This window comes from Mesocricetus auratus, unplaced genomic scaffold, assembly GCF_017639785.1.
Source record: "Mesocricetus auratus isolate SY011 unplaced genomic scaffold, BCM_Maur_2.0 Super-Scaffold_100019, whole genome shotgun sequence".
Classification (NCBI taxonomy): Eukaryota; Metazoa; Chordata; class Mammalia; order Rodentia; family Cricetidae; genus Mesocricetus; species Mesocricetus auratus.
Window position 1 is genome coordinate 1,708,032 of NW_024429200.1, and position 9,458 is coordinate 1,717,489.

General features: G+C 45.5%; 1 protein-coding gene across 2 annotated transcripts in view; it reads left to right on the top strand.

The window, feature by feature from the left end:
• Positions 1 to 8,654, top strand: part of Parp12 (poly(ADP-ribose) polymerase family member 12) — a 40,986-nt gene extending 32,332 nt beyond the window's left edge. For both annotated transcript variants that reach the window (XM_040728788.1, XM_040728789.1), the window contains exons 9-12: positions 4,153 to 4,228; positions 5,126 to 5,256; positions 6,115 to 6,266; positions 7,500 to 8,654. In XM_040728788.1, the coding sequence (XP_040584722.1) occupies positions 4,153 to 4,228; positions 5,126 to 5,256; positions 6,115 to 6,266; positions 7,500 to 7,825 (685 nt within the window). In that variant the 3' untranslated portion in view covers positions 7,826 to 8,654. The remainder of the gene's footprint in view (positions 1 to 4,152; positions 4,229 to 5,125; positions 5,257 to 6,114; positions 6,267 to 7,499) is intronic.
• Positions 8,655 to 9,458: the final 804 nt, after the last annotated feature.

The window sequence follows — 9,458 nt, forward strand, 5'->3', positions numbered from 1 at the left end:
TATTTTTTAAAACATAAGGGGCAATTCACCAATTCCATTTTTTTCTCCTGTGGACTGTCTGTTTTTCAAGACAGGGTTTCTCTGTGTAGCCCTGGCTGCCCTGGAACTTGCTCTGTTGACCAGGTTGGCTTCAAACTCACAGCGATCTACCTGCCTCTGCCTCCTGGGTGCTGGGATTAAAGGTGTGTACCACCACCACCTGCGTCTTTTTTTCTTAATTTAAATTTTATTATGATTGTGTGTGTATGCATGCGTGTGAAAACAGACTTGCATAGGCATGGCCCATGCATGGAAGGGCGAGAGAGAAACTTTGGGAGCTGGTTCTTCTCTCTCCTTCCATCGTGGATGCCCGGGAACAGAAGTCCTTATACTCACACATAAGCACTTTACTGAATGAAACAACTCCCTAGCCCCAAGAGCTTCTTCATCTCGTAGGGCCGTTAGCCCTCGACTGCTTCCATGGACTTCAAATACATCCTCTTTCTTGTTACCTGCTTTATTGTCTTGGTATTTATAAGGCATTTCCCATTAGAGCTGTTTTTTTAATTTTTAATTTTTTGCTTTTGTTTTATTGTTTTGGTTAAATGCCATTCTTTTTGGTATTGCTTCTAGGTTTAGTTGTGATTGATTGCAATGGTCCTACATCACATTATTTGAAGTGATTTTTTTTTTTCTTTCCCTATGCAGAGCTTGCCCTAAGCAAACTTTGGAAAAAGTCTTTTTCTCTGTCTCTTTTCTGAGACTGGATTTCTTGTGTCATCATTCTAATTTAGTTTTTAGGGGACCATAAGCAGACACATACTTAGCATGTGCAATGCAAGACCCTGGATGATCCCTGACACCACAGAAAAGTAGTTATTTTAACCAAATACAGAATAGGGGAAAGTAACTCAAGTTCTGCTCTTCAGTGGGCTGTGATCTGAGTGCTGTCTGTCCTGCATCCTGCCCATACAGGTGACGTGCCCAGTTCCCTCCTCAGCCCTATGGCAGTGGCTCCTCACTCAGTAACCCTAGCATCCGTGGCTGTTTGGGCACATATGAGCCAACCTTAGTCTGTAGGAGCATCATGTAAAATTAGAAACTGATTTGAGTACATTGAGTTTAGATGTATTTTCGATTAATATAATCCAGGACTGGTAAGAGTGGGTAAAGGCATTTGCTGTCAAACTTGACTTACCCAAGTTTAAACCCTTGGACCCGCGTAGTGGTCGGAGAGGAGCAACTACAAATTTTCTAGTGGCTTCCACATGCGTAGTGTGGTACATGAGGTGTGCATGCACACACACATGCACACACACACTCACGCACACACACATGCACACATACACATGTACACACACATGCACATACACATGCACACAAATTAAGTGTAATAAAAACTAAAAATTCTTTGGCTTTTAAAAAAGCATATTTTATTTTCCTCTCTACTGGTTTGGAAGTTGTGCACTGTCTTATATTAGAGACAATGTAAGAAGCTCTGTATTCTTCACTTAGGCACAAATGAATGAATGAATGTCTTTGTTTTCCTACTGTAAGGACCTTCATACTCTCTTGATATTTGTGTGTGTGTGTGTGTATATGTGTGTTAACTTTAAGAGACACTTTCTGTGAAGGCTTCATTAAATTACTCACATTTTAACCTTGATTTGTCTTTTCAAATTTCTTAGGTAAGATTTCCTGGGGAAGTGAGAGATGATTGTTTTTAGTCTGAGTGTTTATTTTGTCTTTGAAAGATGTTTTCACTGGGTACAGACTGTTAGGCTGTGGTTGCTGTCTCTCACGGGGTAGACTGTTAGGCTGTGGTTGGTGTCTCTCACTGGGTAGACTGTTAGGCTGTGGTTGGTGTCTCTCACTGGGTAGACTGTTAGGCTGTAGTTGCTGTGTCTCACTGGGTAGACTGTTAGGCTGTAGTTGCTGTGTCTCACTGGGTAGACTGTTAGGCTGTAGTTGGTGTCTCTCACGGGGTAGACTGTTAGGCTGTAGTTGCTGTCTCTCACTGGGTAGACTGTTAGGCTGTGGTTGCTGTCTCTCACGGGGTAGACTGTTAGGCTGTAGTTGCTGTCTCTCACTGGGTAGACTGACTGTTAGGCTGTAGTTGCTGTCTCTCACTGGGTAGACTGTTAGGCTGTGGTTGCTGTGTCTCACTGGGTAGACTGTTAGGCTGTAGTTGCTGTCTCTCACTGGGTAGACTGTTAGGTTGTGGTTGCTGTGTCTCACTGGGTAGACTGTTAGGCTGTAGTTGCTGTCTCTCACTGGGTAGACTGTTAGGTTGTGGTTGGTGTCTCTCACTGGGTAGACTGTTAGGTTGTGGTTGGTGTCTCTCACTGGGTAGACTGTTAGGCTGTAGTTGCTGTCTCTCACTGGGTAGACTGTTAGGTTGTGGTTGGTGTCTCTCACGGGGTAGACTGTTAGGTTGTGGTTGGTGTCTCTCACTGGGTAGACTGTTAGGCTGTGGTTGCTGTCTCTCAGAACGCGGACTCCACCACTTTACTGTCGCCTGCTTTCGTCGTTGCTTTTGCAGTAGCATTGTGGGTCTAACTAGTTTTTGAGGCTACCATACTTTTTTTTGCCCCCTCTGGCTAATTGTAAAGGTCTCACAGTCTAAGAGTTCTGCACCACATTCGGCTGCATCTAGGCATGTATTTATATTTATTCTGCCTGAGATTCTGTGGGCTTCTTAAAACTGTGGTTGATGTGTCTTATCAGTTCTGTTCTGTCTAGAGCTTCCTCAGGTTCTGATTGGATTCCCACTAGACCTTTCTCCCACATTTCCCATCTTCTTGCTCTCTGGACCAGTTTCTGAATACTTTCATTCCACATGCCTTTCAGCTCATTTCTCTCTTGAGACAAGCAAGTCACTTTATTTTTCTAGCAGTTCTGCTTGGTTCTAGTAGATATTTTTATGGTTTTCCTACAGATGTATTCCAAGTGTTTTCTTTAGTCATAGGAAGAATAAATGCTGATTTATAGTCAGATAATTTCACTGTCTTAATAGGTGAAAAAAAGAACTTTGTGGCTGGTTCTTGCTGATGGAGCCTTGCTGAGTTTATTTTTAATTTTTTTGGTTTTTTGAGATAGGGTTTCTCTGTATTGTTTTGGAGGCTGTCCTGGAACTCGCTCTGTAGACCAGGCTGGCCTCGACCTCACAGAGATCCTCCTGCCTCTGCCTCCCGAGTGCTGGGATTAAAGGCGTGCGCCACCAACGCCTGGCTGCTGAGTTATTTTTAAACTGTGACATTTTCCTAGAAAAATTATTTGTGGGGTTTCCTGGAGGCTTGGGATGAAGGTAGATCTGCTGTAGGAAAGACAGTGGAGGTTTCAATTTAAAGGAAATTAGTTGGATTGTAGTTTTCAGTGATACTCCTAAGCCCTTTGAGTCATGTTTTTTAGTACTGCTTTTATTCTTTATATTTTTAGAAGATGATATAATGCCTCTGTTACATGACACTCTTTAATTTAGCACAGAAGCGTGTGTGTGTATGTGTGTGTGTGTGAATTGCAAAAAAGAATTCACATTTAAGAAGGACAAAAACAGATCACAAGTACACTTTCTTCAGCTTAACTCAAATTTCTGTTACCAAGTGGGTTTAGGGGCCAATTTTACAGTTTTAAAAATACTTTCTGAAACTGGGCGTTGGTGGTACATGCTCTTAATCCCAGCACTCGGGAAGCTGAGGCAGAGGCAGGAGGATCTCTGTGAGTTCAAGGCCAGCCTGAGGTCTACAGAGTAAGTTAAAGGTCAGGCTCCAAAGCTATACTATTTTAAATATCTATTTATAAAATACTGCCTGTAAAAACAAAACAGAACAAAAATTTCTGTATATCAAGTGTATATCATTAAGGCTTTTGAATTTCACGACGTGGGTAGAGGCTGGGCCGTGTATACTGCTTTCCTGAAGGGCTTGCCTCTGTGTGGCTGCCGGGTGCAGCTGCGAAGTGCGATTCTCAGGACTGGTGGCTGTCTAGTTTGGCTGGCAGGCGAGATGAAAGTGCTCTTGAGGTGTAGATACTTTGCTATGTGTTTCCTTCCCTATCTTTTAAGATATGCTTGCTAAGACTCAGGACTCGTGATATTATTGGTGAGGAGAGATCACCTGTGATGGATTCTCATGTGTGTAAGGACTAAGTGGTTTTGCTTATTACCTTTTGTAGCAGTACTAAGTTCCAAGGCCCAAGGAGCATTCCAGACTACTGGGACCCTGCAGCCCTGCCAGACCCAGGATTTAAGGTATGGAATTCACACACCCTGGAGCTGGACAGAAGGGGTTCTGTAAAGATGGGTGAGTGTGGAGGGACTACTTTATGAAACCATGGCTCACGGCACCGGAGGGTGGAGATGTGTGTGGACTTTCAGTTTTGTGTCTGTAGGTCTTTGACGGCTGATGACTATGGGTTGACGGTGGCTCTCAGGGAAAGGAGGTGGTTAGTGTAGGCAAAGGATGAACTGTGACTTGTGCTAGGGAGGCAGAAGCGAGGAGCTTACAAGCAGGGCTGGACTAATACACCTGTCTCATTAAGTAGTAAACGGAAACAAGGGGGAATGTTTGGATGAGGGACATTCAGAGGGGAAGACACTCGGCAGTGGTAGACAGGAGGACAGTTCATTTGAGGCCTGCTTTCTGGGAGGGGTGCTGAGCACACTTTCTTAACAAATGTCCTCACTGCTCCAGCAGTATGAGGCACCTTGGCTGATTTCCAGTGCTGAACACTGCAGATAGGCTTTTCCATCGTGGAGGCTGTGCCTTACAGAGCACAAAGCAGACACACAGTAGCCGCAGCCAGCCTGTGAAGGGCTAGAGGAGCTCACACACCTTTGCTGATTCTAATTCTCCCAGACCATGTGCTCTGCTCTTTTGTCTTTGATCTATGTGAGATATAAAATAGTAACAGTAATATCCTTAAGATGGGTGAATTAGGCACCACCTGTTGACCTTTGAGCCATTTTCAAAGTGAACAAGAGGTAAATAACTATACTTTGAAAACATCCCATACCTGGAGAGACTGCATCTCAGGGAGGAGGGGCTGAGCTCATCACTCTTTGGCTTTATCTTGACTTCCTAGTGGTCTCAGGAACAGTTCATGTATTTGAGTCATATGATAATAACATATTGTTTTCCCCATGCAGAAGATTATTCTCAGTTCTTCCTCAGAAGAGTACCAGAAGGTGTGGAACCTCTTCAATCGTACATTACCTTTCTACTTTGTTCAAAAGATCGAGCGAATCCAGAACCTGGGCCTGTGGGAAGTTTACCAGTGGTATGTGTGACTGAAGGCTGTCTTCCTTGCCCTGCTAGCTGCTCACCAGCATGCCTGCCTCTCCAGGACAGGCTGCATGCTTGCCCAGTGCTGCTGTATGCTAGGAACTGTCTCTGCTCTTTCTTTCTCTTCCTAAGGCTGTGTGACGTAGCAGCCCTTGTAAAGGTGAGGGAACTGAAGCTTCCCTAGCATATGTCCTGTTCTCATTGTGACTAGCAAAGCAAGACTCCACTCCTGTCCATTCTGACTTTCTGAAGGTCAGTGGGGCAGAGCAAGACAGTTCATTCACACTGTCAGCCTTAGGAACTCAAAGCTGTATCCCCAGAGCAGAGTGGCCCCGTTTCTTTGTTTGTTTATTCTTCCCGTGAGGACCAACATGCTCATGGTCACCCAGCTTTTCGCCACGTAGAGTAGAAATTCATCATGGCTCTCCACGGTGGCTGGAGCTTGCTGACTTGGCCTTGCATGGGTTTGGAACAGCATCAGGGTGCTCTGCAGTGCTGGAACCAGCCGTAGCAGAGAGGGAGGATGTTCCTGGGGTGAATGCCCACCCCAGACCTAACAGCTGTCTCTAGTTCCCAGCTTCCCCGCTTCACTTCCACTCAGGAGCTGTGGCAGAAGGACCCATGCCTGCTTCTAAGAGCTGTCCCGCTTCTGGAACCTTCTGCTGTGGGGGGGAGCTTCCTTTGCTCTTCTCTCCATTCTGCACTCTGGGGCTTAAGCCCCCAGGACTTGGCCAGCGGAGCCATAACCTCCTTCTGCTCTGTGCCTTTTTTTTTAATAATAAGAAAATGGGTCAGGAGACTGTCCTCTGGCCAACACCTTCTTCTTTCAGTAAGCATGCGTCTACCATTCTAGGCAAAAAGGGCAGATGCAGAAGCAGAACGGAGGGAAGGGAGTAGATGAGAGGCAGCTGTTCCATGGCACAAACACCAGCTTTGTGGATGCCATCTGCCAGCAGAACTTTGACTGGCGGGTCTGTGGTCTACATGGCACATCCTATGGCAAAGGTAAGGCCGGGGTAGCTGGGAAACTGCTTAAAGATGGCCTCACAGAGGCCACAGGAGGAGCCCGCCAGTCCATGTGCCTCTGTGGGGACAGCTCAACCCCGAGCTGGCAGTGCTCCGTTGTGTGCGATTGAGAGCTCAGTCAACGGATGGCGTGGCAGTCCTGCTCACTGGGCCTTGTTTCTGGCAGAATGGTGTCTCTGAGAGGTAGTGAGAGCAGGGAGTGGAGAGCATCGCCTTTCTAACCTGAGCACCCTGGACTATGCCTACTGACACCCTAGAATAGAAATCAGTCATTCCATCTGCCGCATGCGAATTCTCTAGGCATTTTTCTGTTATTTTAAAACATTACTTGATAGTAATTTCAAACTCAGAAAAGTTGCAAGCTACGTGTTTATAAGTGTATATACACATGTATGCATTATGATTCTTGCATAAATTTTATCCACATTCCTCAATTTTAACATGTTGCCATGTTGGCTTTATCTTTTTATTTTCTGAACCATTTTCAAGTAGCTGGCATCTGTGGTTCCCTCTCAGCCTTCATTAAGGAGGCAGCTTCTCGTGTGGTAACCAAATTTAGAAAATTCAAGAATCTGTTTTTTGTCCAGATGTGGTGGCACACACCTTTAATTCCAGTACTCAGAAATTGAGGCAGGTGGATCTCTGAGTTTGAAGTCATCCTGGTCTACATGTGTTCCCGGAGAGCCAGGGCTATGTAGAGAAATCCTGTCTCGAGAAACAAAACCCAAAAAGAACCTGTTTGCCTTACTTTAATGCGTGGACTACCTGATGATCAGTTTCAGTCTGATGGACACCTGTGGGATTGGAAACTGATGAAGACTTAGAGTGTGCAGCTTGTTTTAGGGCCCATTTGAGAAGAACCATTGTTTTGTATGTTGGGTTACTGGTGAGTGGTTCAGTAAGAGGAACGTTACTCATTTTTCATGCTACCTGAGCTGGGTGGGGCAGCCCCATTTTATAGGTGGGAAACTGAAGTCTAGACTAAGTTTTGACAGACTCTAGGCTTTCAGTGGATTCGGGACTGAGAATGGTTTGAGTAGGGGGCATCCTGGTGCCCCACCTCACAGATGTTGGCGTCCTCCTGGAGGACAAGGAAGGTAGAGAACTGGAGTGGCAGAGGGCTGTGGTGTTGAACGAGCACTCTGCTGAGGCTCATGGCCAGGGTGGGCTGTGCTCTTCCAATGCCCTGTGGAGCCTGTGTTATCGTTTCAGGAAGCTACTTTGCAAGAGATGCTGCCTATTCCCACCATTACAGCAAGTCCGACACACATTCCCACACGATGTTCCTGGCCCGGGTGCTGGTGGGAGACTTCGTCAGGGGCAGTGCTTCTTTCGTCCGCCCTCCAGCCAAGGAAGGCCAGAGCAATGCCTTCTATGACAGCTGCGTGAACAGCATGTCCGACCCAACCATCTTTGTCGTTTTTGAGAAGCATCAAGTCTACCCTGAGTACCTCATCCAATACTCCACTTCCTCCAAGCCCCCGGCTGCCCCCTCCATCTTCGTTGCGCTGGGCTCCTTGTTCACCAGCCGGCAATGAGCGTGGCCAGGATGCAGTAGGCCTTTGTGGAGCTGTTTGGAAAGTCTTTTTAACACAACTTTTAATGAACTCTTATTTAATGTGGCTTCTCAGTGAAGTTACATTCTTCTTTCCGGGTTGTTTTTCCTCTCCCCTAGTGCTGGGGATGGGCTTGCGCTTGCTAGGCCCTCTACCACTGAGCGACACTCCCCGCCTTTTAAATGGTTTTATTATGAGGCAGAGTTGTGCTAGATTGCATTCCGCCTCAGTCTCCTGAGCAGCTGGGATTACAGCCTATGTTGCCAGGCCTGACTTGAAGCTACTATCTTAATCCTTAGCTTTTAGGTCTTTTCAGGTTGGCTTATGATCTCACCAGTAGTGATTGTGAGCTCAAGTTTGTCTTTTAGTAATATTAGTATTATATTTTTAACTCTTTGCTGACTTTGATGTTTATTAACAATAAGCACAGAATTTCTACACGTTTTATGGATTTTAATTGTTTATGTCTGTATAACAATTCTGGTTTTGGAGGGTCTTGTGGCCCATCGTGTCAGAGTGGCATGGTGGCCTTTGGGGAAGGAGATTACACGGAGGGCCTCGGGCGTCACTGTCACTTCACTGCTCTGGCGCTAACCCAGGCAATTCTTGGTGTAAGAGAAGCACAATTCCCCCTGACAGGAGACATAGATGAGTGCCCCTGAGTCCTGGGCTTGGCCCATAAGTGCCTGTACCCAAATCCCATAAGCATTGCTGACAGTTTCCAGGTGTGGGTTTTATGTCCCAAAGAAACTGAATAACCTGTGCTGCAAATGTCACATAAGAGTATGGAAATAAAAGACTATCTGAAGCAGATGAAGGCTGGCGTTCATTTTTCAGTGTCTATTAATGAAGACAACTGGATAGGCAGCAGGCCCTTCCCTGGGTGTTGGGGTTATTTTAGTTCTGTAGGCTAATAAAGCAAACTGTTATAAACAGTGGTTTTAAAGAAGACACTAGGCATTGTTCAAGGTTCTGGAGACCAGGAAGTTCACAGTCAAGGTCTGTTAAGGGTCATTCCTCATAGCTGGCCATCTTCTCACAGTAACTTTGGAGGCAGAAGGGTCTCTATCTCATAATATGCATGTATGTATGCATACATATATACATATATAGTTTATATAATAAAAGCCCTTTATTATATAAGGATGTTAATCTCACTAATGAGGGTTTCCTTCTCTAAGCCTAATTACCTCCTAAAGAGCCCACATCCCCAGACCAAATTTAACATGGGTTGTGAGGGAGAAAAATTCATACCATAGCAAGAGTCTGGGTGCCTCACTTGTCACCTCTTCCAAGGTCCTAGGAGGGGCCCTAGCAATGTGGTCACATGTTCACATGTATATTTGTACTGTTTTTCTTTCCTACTGATTAGGAAGGTTTTGTCCCACAAAATCTAGAACATGTTCTCCACATGCTTTTGTGTCTGAACATATTTGTGTGGTTCAAGCTGGCAGGGAGGCCTCTTAAAGAGGTATGCTATTGGCATGTCCTGTGGTGATCAAATCTAAGGCAGTTTAACTAGTTTATCGTCTTTGGAGTGGCCTTACACAGGGCAATGTTACTAATCAGTCCAGAGAGAGCTAAGTTAAATGGCCAGAAAGCTAAGCCCCCACTT